The sequence below is a fragment of the Knufia obscura genome (assembly GCF_036327395.1).
Source record: "Knufia obscura strain CCFEE 5817 isolate CBS 148926 chromosome Unknown scaffold_2, whole genome shotgun sequence".
NCBI classification, from domain to species: Eukaryota; Fungi; Ascomycota; class Eurotiomycetes; order Chaetothyriales; family Trichomeriaceae; genus Knufia; species Knufia obscura.
The window spans coordinates 1766441-1786315 of NW_027042688.1; the positions used below are offsets into that span (position 1 = coordinate 1766441).

At 46.2% G+C, this 19875-nt stretch overlaps 6 protein-coding genes across 6 annotated transcripts; 3 read left to right on the forward strand and 3 right to left on the reverse strand.

Annotated features, from left to right (window-relative positions):
• Positions 1-157: 157 nt before the first annotated feature.
• Positions 158-1365, reverse strand: PMZ80_002492 (uncharacterized protein; the record flags this gene model as incomplete). The annotated part of the gene is made up of 3 exons (XM_064870925.1): positions 158-268; positions 362-519; positions 594-1365. The coding sequence occupies 3 exons, from the start codon at positions 1363-1365 to the stop codon at positions 158-160; spliced, it is 1041 nt and encodes a 346-aa protein (XP_064733378.1).
• Positions 1366-2256: 891 nt separating this feature from the next.
• Positions 2257-3093, forward strand: PMZ80_002493 (uncharacterized protein; the record flags this gene model as incomplete). Its single annotated transcript, XM_064870926.1, has 3 exons — positions 2257-2716; positions 2760-2914; positions 2965-3093. The coding sequence occupies 3 exons, from the start codon at positions 2257-2259 to the stop codon at positions 3091-3093; spliced, it is 744 nt and encodes a 247-aa protein (XP_064733379.1).
• A 6259-nt stretch (positions 3094-9352) lies between these two features.
• PMZ80_002494 (uncharacterized protein) lies at positions 9353-11768 on the forward strand (the record flags this gene model as incomplete). Its single annotated transcript, XM_064870927.1, has 2 exons — positions 9353-9400; positions 9846-11768. 2 exons carry the CDS (start codon positions 9353-9355, stop codon positions 11766-11768), a joined length of 1971 nt encoding a protein of 656 aa, XP_064733380.1.
• Positions 11769-11939: 171 nt separating this feature from the next.
• PMZ80_002495 (uncharacterized protein) lies at positions 11940-12402 on the reverse strand (the record flags this gene model as incomplete). The annotated part of the gene is made up of 2 exons (XM_064870928.1): positions 11940-12226; positions 12285-12402. The coding sequence occupies 2 exons, from the start codon at positions 12400-12402 to the stop codon at positions 11940-11942; spliced, it is 405 nt and encodes a 134-aa protein (XP_064733381.1).
• Positions 12403-13706: 1304 nt separating this feature from the next.
• PMZ80_002496 (uncharacterized protein) lies at positions 13707-16424 on the forward strand (the record flags this gene model as incomplete). Its single annotated transcript, XM_064870929.1, has 1 exon — positions 13707-16424. The coding sequence occupies one exon, from the start codon at positions 13707-13709 to the stop codon at positions 16422-16424; it is 2718 nt and encodes a 905-aa protein (XP_064733382.1).
• A 323-nt stretch (positions 16425-16747) lies between these two features.
• On the reverse strand, positions 16748-18826 carry PMZ80_002497 (uncharacterized protein; the record flags this gene model as incomplete). The annotated part of the gene is made up of 2 exons (XM_064870930.1): positions 16748-18348; positions 18394-18826. The coding sequence occupies 2 exons, from the start codon at positions 18824-18826 to the stop codon at positions 16748-16750; spliced, it is 2034 nt and encodes a 677-aa protein (XP_064733383.1).
• Between the last annotated feature and the right edge of the window lie 1049 nt (positions 18827-19875).

Here is a 19875-nt window from a genome sequence, read left to right on the forward strand (position 1 = left end):
TGGATGACAAGTCTCACCCTGCAGGCAGCGCAAGTCAAGACCATCGAGCTTCCGGTCGCTGGTGCCCTCCGCAAACATAGCAAATCACCTATCAACATGCATCTATGTCTGTGTATGAATAGACTGCACGGTCTTGAGCTCGCCATTGCTAAGCATCTCAGAATTCTAACTGATGCGCTGGTGGATCGGGCCAAGGCAACCGCTGGGGACATCGACTGCCGTAGAATATCTCTGCGACCATCATCGCGTAGTTATCGGCGTTCTGGAGCTGCATATACATTTTAGCTTCGCCTCAGCAGAACAGGACGGGCATATTCCGAGTATAGCTCGATTGCAGAAGAGGGACGGATAAAGGACTTACCAAACCGCCGGTCGGTTTCCAAGCCGAATCTTTGGTCTTCATAGCGTAGTATGCTCGATATGCACCTGTGACAACATGTGTATCAGGCCGTGTGTGTTTGACGTCGACTATCTTTAGCCCCGCGAGCTGCTGTGTGACTTGCTCCCAGTGCATAAGTTCTGGTGACCTGTTAGCATCGCACTTCTAGTGACGAGAGTCCTAACACCTCGTATTGTGAGGATGGATAACATACCATGCACAATCGTCAACGCTGCCGATTCAATCGGTAAGTCTTCCTCAAAGCCCTCATCGATACTCGGACCCAATTCCTCACATTTCACCTCATCAAATCTCTTATACTCGGCGAAAAACGACTCACAGATTACCATACACGTCCTTGCGTTCCCGTACTGGTCCTTGCACCAGCCGACATATGCCCAGTCCGGAATTTCTTCACATCTTTGTGGGGCGGCAGGGTGTGCCAAGTACCAGATCTGCAACTTGGGCACGGCCAGGCAGTCGCGTATCACGCCCGTATCTGGAGCGCCGAGGACAGCGAGGAGGCCCTGGAGGATTGAACCGACGGTGAGAACGTCGCCAGGATTGAAGTAGCGGAGGAAGGAGGGATTTGTGGCTGGTGGGTTGGGGGTTGGTGGGCCAGCGCCGATGGTTTGAAGGGCGGTGTAGAGCATTATTTGGGCGCCGAGGAGGGCTTGGCTGACCATGTTTTGGGTGTTGGGGTTGGGGAAGGCGTGGTATTCGAAGTAGTCGGCGGGATTGTATTCGGGGGGTACAGCTCGGGGGTCGTGGGGGAGGGTGATTGTGGAGGTACTGGTGTTGGGTGGGCTGCCGGGGTAGGCCTCAAGAAGGCTGGTTTCGAAGGTGGATGTCAAGGGGTGGACCGTAGGCGTGTCGTCGACCGAAGTGGGCACAGCTCGCGCACAGGCGCTGTGATGTGAGAGGTCGATATTGGTCAGCCATAACCATGCCAGTACGGCCGTGTTGCGAATGCTAGTATTTCGCATGACGGTGAAGGTTTTCTAGGTGGAGAACTCGATATTCGTGGATCAGGTTTGACAAGTTCTCGAGAAAATATCTTCATCTGGGCGTTACCGAAAGATCTAAGGGAAAACTTGTAGGTACGTCTGTTGATGCAGCTGCGTGGTCTTTGTAGATGGCGGTGAGGCCGGCTATTCGCGGATGATGGGACGACTTGGTTTGCAATTTTGTGATATCGTTTTCAAGCTCTTGGTGACATGAGCAGCAGTGAGAAGCGCAGTTAGCCATAGCACGTTAGCTGTGGCTTTTACACTGGTTGGCCGGTCACGATGGTCGCTGCAAGCTACGCTGTAGCGTATCCCGAGACAGTGTCAAGTAGCCATGAGCGAGAGACAGCACGTACACATCGCTGTCGGCTTAGACACATCACTGGGAATGGGATACGTACCTTCGATACCTTATAAGCCCATTCCGAAGAGATAAACATGCGGTCAACCACACACATTCAGAGTACAAAGCTTTGAAGCATTTGTTGCGATCTCTAGCCATCCTCTCGTAAAGAGCATTTGCAGTTATCCAAGACAGAATGTTCATTCGAGACCCATACTGGAAGACCATGAGGCTCGGCAAAAGATATCGGGTCGCGATAGTGGCGTTATCCCTCAGCCTCGTGGCTTCGTGGACATTGCAGAGGTAGTACGACTTGTGTTCGAACAAACTCCGTTACTGAACCTCATAGATATCTGTATGGAACAAGACTCAATGCGGTGCACGCTGGACAGAATCTTGAGTCGACGTCCGATTTAGTGGAAACGCTCGCCCACAACGTTAGTCAGCGAGCGACCACAGCTGATACAGCGGAGTTCTTCAGATGGTACGAGTTTCGAGGCTTTGAACAGAATCCCAATGAGCGCAATATGGTAGTGAAGGTAATGATAGGTGTCTGGGTAATGGTCCAGAACGCTCTCATTGCCCTGGACAAGAACGAGCTCGATCCGTCTTTTCTTCGGTACTTCGCACGAAACAATATCTGGACTGTTCAGCCGGTTCTCAGGTCAATTCTGGTGACGATGGGAATGCCAGACTTCGAGGAAGAAAGACAGTGCCTTGGTACTATACCAAAATTGGAGATCTGGTACGGGAGTGCGCCTAGTGGCGTGGACCGGTGCGATCGGCCTCTCGACATGCAACCGTTAGGATTTCGCCATAGTTACAAGGACCAGAACGGTCAGTGGAGGGAATACGTGATGTTCTGCGACGCGTATTACCGAACGTACCGATCATACGATGATGTAAAGTGTACCGAGCTGGGAACCGACTCGACGCCCATAGGGTTCAGCAATGGCATATGGAGTGCCTCCATGGTCACACTGCATGGTAAGCGTTCTCATCGTCGCCTATAGCTAAGCTGACTGCGCAGAATTGCTGCACTGGAAAGCATTAACAAAGGCGGCGGCGGACGGGCTCGATATTCGTGACCAGATCATCACAAGACCGGATAACGGAGAGCAGACGAAATGCTATGATCCGTTTTACTCGAAGGCGTTGATGGATTGGAATACGAAGATACCTCCGGTGAGTCTCGTGTGTTTCACATTCTGAAAGATCCTGACATGTCAGTGTAGACCACAAACATCGACAACTATGTATCTTTCGTCACAGAGGCATTCTACACCTTTCTGTGCCCAAACAAAGAGCCTTGGAAAGATCCCGTCGATCCTAAGGACGTCTTCCCAGTGTCGAGCGAGCAGTGATTATACAAGCAGGAGACTCTGGTCGGGCGTCGATCAAGGGCAGTTACAATAGTCGATGATTGTTGCACTCAGATAGCAGGGCAGGATGTACCATGCAGATGGTTTGAGTGAGTGTTAGGGATTGCAGGTGCCAGGTGCCTTTTGAGAATAAATACCCACGTGCTTCAAAGTGGAGAGACATTCGATGCCATCGATGGTCGCATCTGATTCGTTGACGCGACCATTACGGTGAGACATTTACACCTTGATGGCTGCAATTGGTAGATGTCCTTTACAAGGAGTTTGATATGATAACCAAACAAAGCAGTAAATGGTTCGCTATGCTTGTGCCATAATAAATTGCGGAATCGCTCGAGTGAAAGATACGTTGGACAATTTGTGTCTACCACAACCATGTTAGCTCACAAGCATGACTTTAGTTCTGTCAAGTGGCCATGTTGATCAACCTGGTTGTGGCCTGCGTCCAGAACTTAAGTGACTGTTCCATAGCTGGACAAGCCGTATGACTTTCCAGATCAAGCATTACCTCTGTGCCAGGGAAGAACCCTCATATGATAGCAGCAAACCAAGCATCATCACCCACTACAATGTTGATGTTATGCTTGTAAGCACGAAAGCTGCAGCGTCTATCACAAATTCCAACGCAGATTCGTAGGATTTTTGAGCGCAGATTCATGAATTTTCAGGGGTAGATGAACCTTACCATTATTGTCTTGCGTACCACACGACGGCTCCTTACAAAACATCTGATTGGTCTATCGTCCGACTATTTCCGCTCTGAGCTACTTAGCGCGTATGTTACCTGCTTGTGATTGGTCGCTCACACAGCGTTGACAAGCTGTTCTTTTCAGATCACCGACCTCTAGCATCTGAGGTGCACAGCAAACCGATGCGAACTGAAGCGTTCAAACCGGATTGTCAAAGGCAGCGATCAATGTAACAAAGTGGTTGCTGGATAAGAAAAGGTCAACTATAATATTGAATGCCTTAACAACGAGCTACGCTGCGAGACAAACGATGACGTCATAGACGCTTGCTGTCGCTGCAGTCGCCCATCTGCGCTGCCAGCGCATCGTCCTTAGTCGCTTACCTCCTTACAAAAGTGATGAGACCTATGGTTCGGTCTCAGCCAGTGTAGGCAGCGACGCGATTTGAGAGTGCGTCAACGACAGGACCTCGATCAAGAGCTTTTGACGATGACAGTCTGCGAAATTACGTTTCAGACTATGAATGCACAGCTGTCGTGAGACGATGCGGGGTCTTGGCAACGCGGTTGGCCAACCTCAAGGTTGCCAACCGATCTTAAGCTTGCTCTCTTAGATAGTTCAACTCAATAATACAATCTTCACTTAATACTTATCCCTAGTATTGACTAGTCTATTATAGTGGTAGCAACGACTAAAAATCCATTATCCTTTAACTAAGTACGGTATAGTAACCGTAAAGCTTACGTACGGAAGTATTAGCTGTAAAAGGACCGTAATAGACGTAGAAACAACGTCGCGACGCTCTTACGAATTCGCGTATATATCATAAGAAAACTAGTAAGATCGAGTCTAGTTAGTAGGTTATAAAAGCAGTAACCGCTAACGAGACTTCCTTAAGTTCAGAACCTAACTTAAGCTTACCCCGTAAAAATAAGTTATATATACTCTATAACTCGTAAATATAAGCGTTCGCTAACGGTATAATACATAATAGTAAATAAGCTCGTACGTATCTTATTAAAATAACGTAGAATACTTAACCTAATACGGGAATAAGGTCTAGTAAAATCAGTGCCTCTAGGTCGCTATTTAGCTATAGCGTCGCCGGTATTTATAGTTTAGAAGAACGGTAAACTATAAGTAGTTATTAACTTACGCTAAGTAAACCTTAAGTTATATCTAGATATATACCCGTTACCTAAATAAGACGATATACTTAAAGTATTAGGAGGTAGTACGATTTTCACGTCTCTTAACCTTATAAAGGGTTTCTTTTAATAACCTTTAGCCCGTAAAGACTAAATAAAAACCGCGTTTATTACACTATACCGCGGCTACGAGTTCCTTATAGTCTTAACTATAGGGTTAGGTATTATACCTAGGTTTTTCTAATATAGGATAAAGAACCTTATAAAATAATACCTTTAGAGTTTCGTACTAGTATACCTAAACGATATTATTATGTTTTCCCGGTTAATAGAGGACTATCTAAAACACCTTAAGTAGGTATTAAGAACCCTTAAACGAGCGAGTATAACTTTATCTCTTAGTAAGTGCTATTTCGCGTTTTCTAATATATAGCTTTTAGGATACTACGTTTTTAGATTAGGTATCTTAACGGTATAGGATAAGGTTAAGGTAATTAAGAAAATAAAGTTTCCTAGTACGTTAAAGGACCTTAAAGCGAGGGTTATATTCTTCGGCTACTACTATAAATACGTACGGAATTATATATACCTAGTAAAACCTATTAACGAGCTAAAAACCTTAGATTATTAAACGGCCCCGCGTAAAGGTTTACTATAAGAACGGTATAGCGAAATATATACCTCGGAAAATACGGAGTTAGTCTAGTAACTCCCGAAGAAGGAATGTAACCGACTCATTAAACGTATAAAACTAGTATAGGACCTTATTAAGGACTAACTAATTAACGCTTCTATCCTAGTATACCCGGATTTCATAAAGGGATTTATTCTTTACGTTAACGGGTTTTTAGTATACGGGTTTAGCGTAGCTATTCATTAAATCCAAGACGGGAAAGAAGTGCCTATTTGCTTCCTGTCACGCGCTCTATAACCGGCGAAGAAGAATTACTAGGCGACCGAACTTAAAATGGCCGCCCTAGTATAGGCGTTAAGGAAGGTTCCGTATTTCTTTAATAAACATCTATTCGAGGTGGTTATAGACTATATAGCTTTGGTTTCGTGCCTATAAGGTTATAAAAAGGAAAGACGCTTAACGCGGTTAACGGAATAGGCGATATTCCTAGGAACTTTCCTACCGAGAATAAAGATTACCTATCGTCCGGGAAGGTAATACGCTAACGCAGATAGACTCTCTTAAGTAAAAACCGGTAAGGAGATAAACGAGAACGAAAACCTAAATAATTAAGCAGTCCGTAAACGAGTCCTATAGCAACTTAAGTAAATCCAGAAGGACGGTATACACTATATAATAACCTCGTAGAGTATTACGGTTATATAACTATAAGAGTCTTTACTTAACAAAATTCGTAAAGAATTACTACGTTATAAGAGCCTAGGCGACTACTATAAACGCCTCTAAGACTTAAAGGCAGTAAACCCTAAGGCTATAGAGTAGGAAAAAAACGGGTTTATATTAAGGAATAATAACCTACTCTACTATACTAAGAGAGAGATAGATCGTATTTATATTCCGAATACGTTATAAAGAGAGGTTTTCTAACTAGTATACGACGATAACGTATATACTAGTATTAAACGGGTATACGAGAAGGTTTAGAGGACTATATTTACGCGTAGTCTTAAACCCCGAATTACGAAGTATATTAGATCCTATCCGTAATACTAGGTATTAAAACCTAAAAATCACCGACTATATAGTAGAATACGCTTAATACCTATTCTAGAACGGCCTTTCTAGGTATTAAGTATAAATTTTATAACGAGCTTACCTATAGTAAACGGTTTTAATACACTACTTAACGGCTAGTAGTAAGAATAACTCTAGCCTTTTAACTTTAATACTAAAGGTAATTTATAACTATAGCGAACGCGACGCGGTTAAGTGCTCTTAGCTTATTAGTCTAACGTTAAAGATAAGGAGGATAACGGACTTATATATAATATCTACTTAACCTTATACCTAGTATATAAAAGATAGTTCGTTCTCTATAGTAAAGATAATAAGGCTATGATATTAACTAAGACCGAAGCTAGTAGCGCTTGAGATAAGGCTAGAAAGTAGGCTAGAGAATAGGATCCCTACCGGTTCTCTTATAATCTAATAACGGTAAAAGCGCGCGCGGCTACCGATAACTAGCCTATACTAAAGTTATACTTAGTTTAAGATAGTTAGGACTAAAAGAACGAGAATTATAGCTCTTAATTATTTAATACTAATAGATTTAAGTATTAGTTTACGCTTATACTAGAAAATAATACTATACCTATTATAATAAATTAAGACGAACGTTAAGAGGAATATAAGGATATTAACTAGGATATATAACCTATAACCCGTCTATTCTTAAGAAAGGTAGATACCGAGGTTACCGAAACCGCGATTATCGAGGAGAATAAACCGGAGACTCCTTTATAATAAAGTAGTCCGCTTATACGCGGTTAAGGAAGTGATTCTTTTATCTTACTACCGCGTTCGTTAAAGTAAGGACGCTAAGATACACTAGTATATAGCTTATTAAGAGGCTAACCGAGAGTAATAACCTTAAGCCCGTTAGTAATAGTTATAAATATTATATAACCTACGATTATACTACTACTAAGCCTTATAGAATTAGTTTAGGGTAGTTTATCTACCCGAGGTCTCGGTTATAGAAGAGGCGGTAGTTTAGTTAACTAGTATATTAGTATAAAGCGATAGGCTTTAAACTCTAAGAAGCTAACTAAAGCTAAATATCTAAAAATTAACGAGGCCGATATTCCGCTAATATCGTAACTCTATAGTATTAATAAAACTAATAGATTAATCCTAACGGGTTTATCTAATAATAAGTAAAACCGTATTATTAAGTACTAAGGAATTATTACCGGTTATTATAACTACTTTTATAACTAGGATAAGAACTACCTAAAAGCCGCTAACTCGTTAGTTAAGTCTCTGTATATAATATAATTAGGTAGACTTACCCGGGATACCGCGATAAGCCTATAGCTTAAGAGTAAATTCGATAGTATAGTAGTTTAGAAGTAAATCGATTTTCGAGTAGGTATAAAGAAGAATACTACTCTACTAGGCCGTAAGATCGGCGTATTAAAGGATTTACGTTACTAATACTACTAATAACTTAAGGTAGTTAAGGAAAAAAGTATTAAGTTATTGCGATACGTAAACTAATAACCTCTCTATACTTACTTCAAAGTCGCCTATAATACGGTTAAGTACCTCCGCGCTTAAGGCGTAAACCTCTTCGCCCGCTAGGTTGTAATTACTATTAGCGATACTCTATAAGGTCTTCTTAACCTCGACTATTAAATAGACGTTAGCTTAGTTCTACGACTATATATAATACTTAAGAACCTAGTTAAGCCTACCTTAGTAGCGCTCGCTCCGTAACTATTTTATATAATAAGTATAATAACCGTTAATATTAAGATAATTAAGAAGGTTAAACTAACTATATAAGCTAAGAAGACCGATTTTAGACCTATAACTTTCTAAGAACCTATACGGGTTAATATATAGTATAATATAAATAATTTTACGAAAGTAGGGATAGCTCGGAAGTTTAAGATATCTAGAATAGTAACTTAGTATTCTTAAATAGTAGATAGCCTGCGACGTACGAGCTTACGATAACTATAATATAACAAGGAGGAACATTAAGGACGATATTATCGCTTTTTTAAGGGCGGTACCTGTCGTAAGACGATACAAGGTCTTAGTAACGCGGTTGGCTAACCTTAAGGTTACTAACCGATCTTAAGCTTACTCTCTTAGATAGTTCAACTCAATAATATAATCTTTACTCAATACTTATCCCTGGCATCAACTGGTCTATTACAACAGCCCGCGAGTATAGAAGCTATACGGGATGACTATAGGCGTGGTACTGCGGTTCAAACAATTACAAAGAATCTCCTCGAGTACATACACTTTCCTTATATCTCTTATACCTAGATATATTGTTAAGGGCCGTGTTGATAGTAAGTTATATATCGCTATAGAAGGAATACCCAGACTATATACTAGAATACAAGGTAGCTTATAGATAACTAGTAACTATACCATGCCAAGATTTAAAGGATTATTACAATCGCCTCACAGTATAGTAGTGATTACATTGTAAATGTCCAAATTAGCATAGTAGGTGTTTTCTGCGAGTACTAAAGCTAGAAGTCTTGGCACGCTAAGGGCGAGAGGTAGCGGTAGGTTTATCTTTCTATATTTTCCTACCTTTTAATCATCACTTCAACCATATACCACAACAAAATCTTCCCCAGCTACCTCAAACAGATCGATTAAGCGACTTTAAAGATGGACGAATAGATCATGTCGACTCGCGGCTGATTTAAGGAACCAGAGGAGCGACAAAACCCGTCCAAGCAATGGCGGTAGCCATTAACGGCAAAAGACCTTACGATAATGGATTGCAGGTAAGCATAAAGATTCCTTTTCTCAAGATCAGAGTGAGGGAATGCAATCAACGCAAATGCAAGCACATCTAAGCATGGGATTGCTCGATTATGTGTCTATGACACGAAAGAAATCGCGGTCGCGTTTCTTAACACAATGTTTGTTCGGGGCTTTCTTTTCTGGTTCCAGGCGCTTCGGCTTTGGCTCCGGCCAATTGCTTTTATCGCAGAACACATTCGCACACTCACTACTATCTCACCGAGACCAAGCTTTCACTAGTCAACGCGTATCTGCTTCCATGGCACTCTGTCGACTGTACTCTTCTGAGTCCCATAACTGACGAACATCAGAGCAAAGCAGATATCATTGACTTGACCTTTTCCGATGATGTACGCGTCTAAATCTCGCGTCGTCGGAGCCAAGGCTTACCAACGTTAGGAACCCGAACGCCCTTCTAAACGCCAGCGATCGGGTTCGACCACAACCTCCGACTCATACAACACCCCTCCACTCACAAACAATGGTCTATCTCAACAACGATCAGCCGTTGTTACTGGCAAAACAAGCATCAACAACAACTTGGCTCGCAACAAAACTGTGCAAATAACAAAATCGCAGAGCCCACCTTTTGCCAACGGTGCCAGCCGCATCAGTCATGCAGACCGTCAATCTCGGCCCACTCACACCGAGGATATATCAGACTATCCGAGCATTGAGGCATTTCAGAAACCGAAAGGACTATCCAATGGTATAAGGGACCTCTCGTTAAGGCCATCGCCAAGGCCAAAGCAGTCTCGATCACCTGATGTCATTGACCTCGATACCAATTCTGAGCACAGCAGAAAGTCCAACGGCTTGCGTTCGTCGGCCACTCTCAAGCGAGATCGGTCGCTGAGCCCAGTGCGGAGTGCAGGTTATCATAGCACATTCTTCACACAAAACCTTAAACCTATCGTATTCGACCCAACGAGGCCTGAACTATCGAAGACCAAGACCACAACAGTCACGCCTCGTGACGATTCAAAGCAACCAGTAGGCCGTAAACCACTGGTCCAGATACCACCACGAAGGCAGCTACTTTCCTCTTCAGCCACACCTATCAGCAAAGTGCATCAGCTGCCATCCTCGCAAACCCATAGCAAATCTCACGTTCTTGTCAAACTACCACCGCACCCTTCACAAGTACAAACTAGGAGCAAAGAAATCATCAAGGCATTGAAGCAGGATGTCTCTTACATTAAGGACAATCCTGCTGAAGTCTCTGAGATCGTCGGAGTCCTACCCTTCGACGATACAGACCTAGACACGAAAGCACGCCGAAGAGCAAAGCAGATGAAGCATAAAAAGGTCGACCACAACAGACTAGCTTTGGATTTTGATAGTCTTTCGCTGCAATCTTCCACGCCTCAAGCTTCAGCTACACAGTTGGTACATCCCCGCCAACAGGCTCGGCAGATCCTACACGAGCGATTTAAGCAGTCGCAGCATTCGGCTCTGTCATTCGAAAATCGACGCAATACTCGCCAGCTTAATGGCAAGTTCCAATTCGTGTCAGATTACATATTCAGCAAGAAGATTAAGAGCAAGAAACAGGCGCCTCTGCAGTCACGTGATTGTCAATGCATTGGCGGATGTGGATTGCATTGTGCATGCCTGCCGCCGCCACAGACAACTATCGATGCCAATGGTGTCGAGCAAACCATAAACATCCAAACATATCGACGACGACAGGATGGACTTGTCGTCCTGAGCGACGAGTTCATCGATAGATGGTCTGACAAGATCAGAATCTTTGAATGTGGCGAGTACTGCAGTTGCCCACAGAATTGCCCAAACAGAGTGGTCCAGAAAGGCCGACAGATCCCCCTACAAGTTTTCGAGACTCAACACTGTGGCTTCGGCGTCCGTTCGTCTCAAAACATTGTTCGCGGTCAATTTGTCGACGTCTATCTCGGGGAAGTGCTTACCAACAGCGAGGTTGATAAAAGAGAGGCAGCTGCGGAGGAAGACACTCCATCATACGTTATGTCTTTGGATGTATTCATCCAAGATGAACAGTCGATGTTCTACGTCGACGGCGAGGTCTTCGGTTCGGTAACGCGATTCGTCAACCATTCCTGCGAACCGAATTGCAAAACTCTACCAGTCGTGCTTTCCAACGGCACGAAGCATCTGTACCATGTTGCCTTCTTTGCCATCAAGGATATACCTGCTGGCACCGAACTGACTATCGACTACGACCCTGGCTTGGCACAGGCTGAGGAGATATTGGATGCGTCGGTCGTTCAGTGCCGCTGTGGCAGTGCTAATTGCAGGAAGCGTCTCTGGCGACCAAGCAAAGAGAAGCGAGGACGCAAGAAACTCTTGCCGAGCAAAGACGATGATTGAACGGGCACAGATGGAGCGGAACGCATGTAACAACGCAGGATTGGTTTCCTTTGAGCATAGCAAAGCATGAAGGTTTTTGGCCAGGCAGCCCTGGAATGCAATTCTTTCTAGCTACAATGAAGAGCGATGCCCGAGACATGAACGTATGTCAAATCATCAGCAGTCTGATGCCTACTTACTGGTAGGCTGCTGGATGGTATCGCCAACAAGATCACACAAGCCCTTCGAGTCGTTGGCCGCCTCTACCAATTTCGGCAGAAGCTGTTTGATACCTTCTCTCCATTTCCCATGCTCCGACAGCTCGGTCTCTGCAGTCTCGTTCATTTTCTTCGCTAATGCTGTGCATAGCGCTAACTGGTCAGCAAAAACCCGAGCTTCGAAAGCCCAGATTTGCTCCTTGGTGGCTTTGAAGGCTTCGAATGATTCGAGGTTGTCATATTTTGCTTTGTGCGGAATGACTTTGATCGCATTAATTGAATGCTCAGTGTGACCATAGGGCAACTGTTACTTGCTTACCTTTAATAGATTCTGCCGTTAGCGTCTCATCACCGATTGTGATGTACAGGGATGCATCTGCTGGGAAAGGGTCATCAGGTTGAAACCGGCCTCGTGTGGGAGCTATCTGTCCATCCATGGCGCGGAAGATGGTCTGTAAGGGCTAGTGCTCTGGAACTAGTAGCAGTTGATTGTGTTCAGACAGCTGTTTCGATTGTTCTGCGCTAGCATTATCAGAAAACTGCAACGGCTTGCCAGCTCTTCATATATCCTTCGAGCAGAGTTAGATATTGGCATTGGGCCATGTCAAGAGGCAATCGCGTGCCGTTTCAGCTTATTCTCGAAGCCCCTGTACCGACTGCCATCCAACACAATAGCGAAGTACACGGTTTATGCAAGGTGGACCAGTGGCTGCGTTTACGCCGAAGTTGTGAGCCTGTGGTATGTAATAACCCTGCAAGATCCGAATTTTGTAGCATTACCAATTGCCTATTATTGGTGCGCTAGACCGGTGAAGGCGAGCCGCAACATCTCCACAGCAAATTGCTCACGAATATCTGCAGCAATCTTGCACGCCACGTGCAAGTACATGGCTCAAGGCCTCGAAGACCGCATCTTCAGCTTGGCCGCACTGCAGCATCATAACAAGCTAGTCCTAATTCAGCCAAGCTGAAATAGCTATATTTGGATCACGATGAATCAGCGAACTCGTGGTGTTGGCCTGGCGTCACAACGCGAAGGCCTTTTTCGCGCCTCAATCCAGACCCGAGCAGGTTCGCCTTTAGTCTTGTAAACCTTGCGACAACAGGTTGAGGATAGGCGGTAAGAGTAGGCTTGGGCTTCATGCAAGTCGCTACTCATGTCCAACAGCATGAAGGTCTCAAAAGAACCTCTGTCGCAGGTGCATTAGTCCAGTGTATATGCCATGTGTCAAGCATATGCTGATACACGGTGCCTGCGAAACAGAAAGAGCTCGTTCGCTTAGCATCCATACTGAGCTGAATGACTGTGCAGCTATTTGGATCGTCTAACGAAAATCCGCCTACCCATACGCAGAAAGGCCATGCTTTCAAGTGCACAGTATCAATGGCAAGCACCTCTCGCCGAAGCTTAGCAATCTGCAGAACGGTGTGAAAGTCATTGTTTTTACGCCATCCAAGTATTTGGAAACTCCAGCTCCGCTTCTGCCTGGTCAAGTCCTTTAACCCTGCATTGAGGCGCATGAAAAAACCTCTCACAATGAGTCGAAGTACAGCTGTGGCTGCGACAAGCAAGGACGAGCCTGTTTTGCAATCCGACCATGTCAAGCTTCGACTTCGTGCACGAATATGGATGCCAGAAAGTCCACCGCATACTTCTTCATCTCGACATACTCGTGTCTCTAGAGGACTTGTACCCTTCAGACAATGCTAGGACCGAAGCAATAATTTACCCACAGAAAGTATGTCTACAGCACTTAGTGCATCGAGCTACATTCATGAGGGCGTCTGGATCAACTGGAGGAGAGGACTTGTTCTGGGCTCAACCGTGACAGTCAACCCTTACCATGCTTCGATACTATCTCCAGCACTCGCGATCTTCATATCGATCGCCGGGTCCCAGCTCTGGCGGCTGTTCCAATTTGCGCTGCATCAGATACGAGCAACATCTTCCAATCGCAGTCTGATCTACCACCAGCAACAAGTCATCTTGCGAAACACAGCGACAGACCTAAACACATTGTGGCGCCTTCTTCGAACCGGACTCGCTTGGAGACATCAGAGGGACGCCAAGGTTCTGAGGACATCTCTGCCTTTGATCTTCTGGACTATTGTCCATCTTGTACTTATCGTTCTCCTTGGATTGTTCTCATCGTGGCTCCTGGAGGCGAGTGATGAAGTGTTAGTAAGAAGTCCTTGGTGCGGAACCTACAATCAAAGCTACACAGCTGCGATCTATACGACCGATAGCGATGACTTGGATAGCGTGCAAAAGGCTATGCAATACACCACCTACCAAAACTGGCGCTACGGTGCGATCCAGCAACACGTGGATATCTGTCGATCCTCCATTGATGGATGTGATACTCTCCCAACGAAGACCCTGAACTGGTCGGCGAATATTGTGCCTGGCGGCTGCCCTTTTGATGATTCGATTTGCCACCCTGAAATCGATGGCAGCATCTCGTTCGATACAGGCTATCTATCCTCAGCCGCGCATCTAGGTTTCAATGCTAAGAAGCACGATCGGGTAGCCTTCCGCATGGTAGCCCAATGTGCCCCTCTGGACGATGCGAAGCATTCCACTGCCTGGCAAGATATCCCTGGAACCGACAGTCTGCTGGCTCATCAAGCTGCCGATGCTCTCTACGGAGCAAGTGCCACCAACGCCAGGAACGCTACATACACCGTGACGCGTCAACCTCTGGAGTGCGACCAGCGAGCCGTCACGCCAGCATACTCGCTCAACTCAGAATTTGCGCATCCGGGAGGGAACACTTCAGCAGGCACTGCGACTTTCGACCCCATCAAGGAATTGCAATCGCTAGATGCGGATCTGTCTCTGGTAATGCTATCATTCATCAACGCTTATTCCGGACCTGTGTCAGATCCCTGGTTCTCCGCTAAACAGGCCGTCGATGAGACGAACGCTTTCTGCCTGCAAGATGACAAGACTTTGTACATGCGGGAGCAACCATTAACGACAATTGGATGCACTCAACAATGGCAGATCTGCAACGGCGAAAGTATTGACGACGGCGAATGCACACCGTTAGAGGCTCTGTCCCAGGCGAAGACTTCCATTGACGATCTCAACCTTACACCAAACCAAATAGCTACGGTAACGCGGATATTCAAGGCTGCAACAGGCGCATCGTTCTACTACGTGATAAACGCTTTGGCTCAATCCACCTCATCGCCTCTGAAAGCTCGGAATCTCATCTCCAACACTATCGGCGTTCCTCTCCCTAACGATCAATGGCAGACGGAGACAAAGTACTGGATTGAGATCCTCCTGAAATACCTGCAACAGACTTCGCTAGACTTCGGCACTGGCCAATTCGCTCCAAGCACCGAGTACATCAACATTACGAAGCAGACCGGCATGGATCCTATGGGGGACGCCGCATACTGGCTCTGCCAGAACCAAATCATCCACAACCATTCACACCGCAACTTCAATTTCTTCGCCCTGTTGTTGACAGTGGTACTATGCACCATCATAATCATACTCGGTCTAAGCATCGAGGATCTAATAGGCTACATCCGCCAGCGCAACCTGAGGTACAGCGGCGCAAACGGCAAGCAGGACATGTGGATCGCAAACAGCGACCTCGATATGCTCAAGACGATCGACGAGATCAAGAACGGTGGTCACTGGACCAGATCGAAGAACGGGATACCTCTTGGCCCCGTTGGACATCAGGTCAGTATCCAAGAGCTCAGAAACGAAACTATGGATGTCGAGAAGGGCGCCGGTATTGTGAACCTCGCTGTGAAGCGAACACGGACTGGTCTGGCTGAGATACGGAATATGCGTCATCCATATGGACATGGTCACAGTCATGACCATCACCACAAGAAGTGTCCAACTTGCTCTACATTCGAGCTGTCGCCGACCAGGAGCTCGAGCCAAGAAAGCACACCCGGGGTATCACCAGGCGTACCAAACCGTGGAGAACAGCCATTTACTTTCCACAACAACTTCAGCACCGACCTCCAAAAGAAGGCAATGCCCGCAGAGCTGAATACTATCAGCCGCGAAGCATTGTCGAATCCGAACACTTCCTCCAACATACATCAAAAACATCCGAGGAGGAAGAAACAATACCACATCCTCAACCAAATCACACCCCCGCCAGCTGAACCCCCGAAATACGCTCACACTCCTACTCCTATCTCCGAGCGTCCATATGAGCACAGCATCAGCACCTACTCCGACGACGACATCAGAGCCCCAAAAATGCATGTTGAGACACCTAACTCAAGCAATACCTACAGCTACCAAACAAGCACGATACTGCAACCCAACAATCGTACGCAGGATTTACAGCAGGTGTATGAGCCTCCATCACCATATACCAGTTTACGTACCAGCAACGGAGATGCGCTCATCAGACCGCCCAGTGGGTGGGGTGTTCTCCCGAGGAGGATGTCCGGGTTATGGTCAGTTAGTGGGTGACGGAGGGAGTCGAATAGTCATGTGCGGTGATGGTGGGTTGTTTGCGTACGCGGAGGACTGATGATGATAAGATGGCGCGAGATACGATATATGGCACGATAGACCAAGAGCAGGATTAGAACGAACGTTCGCACGAACGAATTTCAATGAGAGACTAAACGAAGTTATTCCATTGAGCGGGTGCTACGTATACCATTAAGCGCATTGAGCACTCTAGCTCGTGAGGTTCCATTGATTCAACTGTGCTTACCCGCCAAATGCGCTATACTTGCCTCATAGAAGTGCTGGCACGATCTTGACATGACTGCCTGGCCAATTTCAATCTATCGGTTACACTCCCGCAGCGTTCGCAAGTCAATCATCAGTGGTACTTCCTCGCCTTCTTCATCAGAGTCAGGGATCTCACTGTCAACACGAATGCCATGCTCGACGTCCTCGTCAATGGTGTCGCGCTTTCTCTTACACGTGGTAGAAGGTGAATTTGGGTCAAGGACACTGAGCTTGTCGAGGTTGATGGGTGTACCCCAGGGCTTGGATGCTGGACGAACTGATTGTAAAGGTGGAGTGACTGGAGCTTCTGAGGTCTCGCGCGTGGTCGTGTCGTTGTCAGCAGTAAGGTCTGAGATGCTTGGCGCTGGAGGACTGCTCGTACTAGTTCTGGGCGGACTGTGATTGGTGACATTGGATATGCTGCGACTATCCAACTTATGCATGTCCTCAGATATAGCTTCCCAGCTACGATCTGAATCGGCTTGAACTGCAAATGTATTGGCGCTTTGATCGTCGATGGTGAATACAGATGGATCTGACTCCGGGTTGTTCACAGCTGACCATTTGGTGATCTTATGCCCATTTTGTTCGCGTTCGTGTAATAATTCGTAACTGGTATCACTGTTGGTTTCATTGATCTGGTCCAGGTGAGCATGGTCTTGCTTGGCTCCGTAAGCAGGTGCAAAGCCAGCCGTGAGAGGGGTGTTGGGCTCGGTGAAGAGGTCTGTCTCTTCATCTAGCATGTCCTGTGTAACGAATGCGTCAATGCCATCCGAGCAATAGCAGCACAAGAACTTTTGGGTGATTGTTGGCAATTGGTCAAGGCCAGTGCACTTGAAATGGAACCACCCGATGGGGCATAACTCGGAGCTGCATCTGAGCATCTCTGTACCATCATCGACTTCGCGACAATAGCAGTGTCTCTCCTGTAGATCTTGCGGCGCTCTGACAGGCGATGCAGACGAACGATCAAGCTCTTGCTCTCGTACATGATCATCCTGTTTCTTCTCTTTCAGGTACTTGGCGTAGTCATACTTTGTCAGGCCCTGCTTCTTGTATCTCTCCTTTTCCGGTTCCATGTATGCTGGTCTGGTGATGAGGACTGATGCTTCGGGCGAAGAGGCACGTTGGTCATACAGCTGCTTCTGCGGTGTAGTGTCCTTCGTAGACTTCTCGATCTTGGAAGCTTCTGCCAGGGACAAATCGATCTCGCGCAGCTTATGAGCTCGTCGCATATGGTTCTGTGGAGAATTGCTTGGCCAGTTGAAGGCTTGACTGGGACACCCGTGTTTGTCGACCAACCTTCCTGGACTGCCAGCCTTTGGCTCGATGTCCGGATACAGTCGACTAGCGGCGTCTATGACAATATCATGATGAACGCCATCAAGGAGCATTTGACCTGGTGCTTTGGTAGTTGGTGGTGGGATGTTTTCCTGCTCATTGAACGCGAAGATGGTGTCGTAACATGCATTACAGTAATATTCTGTTGGTTCAGGGAGAACACCTGTGCTCGAGGCATTGTTGGCATGATCGTACTCAACAGCATAGTATTGAAGTCTCGAGGAATTGAGGAGCTTGCGGGGACAGCCTTTGAAATCGCAAGGCAAAGGGGCATCCACTGGAGAGAGCTGTCGCTGGTACAGGGCGTAGCCCGCTATATCAATCAGTGAAACTCACTGTATGGAAGTGGTTGACTTACTGGCTAGTTTGTGCAAAATGCGCTCTTTGGCCTTGATGGTTAAGGTTTCTGCATATGGCCTTCCAGGCTGACGTGCAGCGGTCGAGCTTTGAACTTGCTTGAATGCATGCTGAACGGGAAGCTTCGAGGAAGCGTAGTGCCCGCCGTGCGAACGTGATTGAACCTCGTTCTGACCCAGACAATGGAGGACGCGCTGGCCATGGAAGCTCATAGGAATATCTGAACTCGCCAGCGGGAGGCCGCGCAACTTCTGGAACAATTTAGGGTTGTTGCTCCTGACGTACTCGCGTACTTCGTCCTCGGGCATGGTCTCTTCTTCGTCAAACAGTTTAATCAAAGTATGAGGGGAGCTGTTTTCAGAGAAGGTAACAGTGTCATTTTGTTGCTCGTAGCTGTTCTGGTAACCTCCAGGCCTGTATTGCTTGAGAGGCATCATTGCGAGGATAGTATCGATGTGCTGAAACACAACTGTTGTGGCGGCGAGATGAGTTGTTCAACAGTATGCAGTGGGATAAAGACATTTTTTCAAGAACTGTATTAGGCTGCTGCACGAGTGACAAAATAAAGGTAGTGAAGGTTTTGCCAGTGAGGCTGCACTTTTCGTCTGCACATGTCAACATGCATAGTGAACTTTGATATGCACGAGTTGCAACTTTTGTGCAAAAGACATTGTAGGTGGCCGCCATAATCTCCTAACTTCGTGTGAGCAGTGCGGTGATTGCCCATCCGGGAAATGGTTTGGAAGGCAGTTGAACGGACAGTACAAGAGAGAGCAGATTGCGGTCCCTAGTCGATCGCCCTTGACATGAGCACCTGTATTGAAGAGCCCGTCGAGCCTGCTTATCAGACGAGTAACCAGGTCTTTGGGCAGCAAGAGCAAGAAGCAGCGCTGTCTGTTAGTCAAAATTCGATATCGCTTGCCTTCTAGAAAAACCAGCAAGACCATGACACCCCTACTTGCCCTTCATTCTCATTTCGCAATCGAGGGTTTCGGCAGGAAAGCCATACCAGATATGGTACGTACGGCTCTGCTTTCATTTCAACAGACTTGAGCAGCACCTGGGTGACAAGCGTGAACAGGTGTTGAAGATTTCAGTGCTTATTGCTAAGGTACCTTGATAGATGGCAATGCTGTTGATAGCATAGCTCACCGTCCTGTCGTACCCCAGTTGTCTCCTTTGAAGAGACTGAGCAAGCCCCTGGCTTGATTTTGTCATGACTGGGAAAGACGTATGCATTGTTTATACGGACTAATGTTGGACAGGACAGGTCAGGAGCAGGAGTCAGATCGCGAGCCTGATACTTGGTACGAGCACCACTCGTTCTCTGGTGACCGCTATTGGTACAATAGCAATGTATTGTCCGTGTCCAAGAATCCGCCAACGTGATGTTCCGGCAGTAGCATAAGGCACACATGGAAATCTACTGCCCAAAAAGTAGAAGCGAGGGTGTTTGAAATTGCATCAGGGGAAGATCGACACG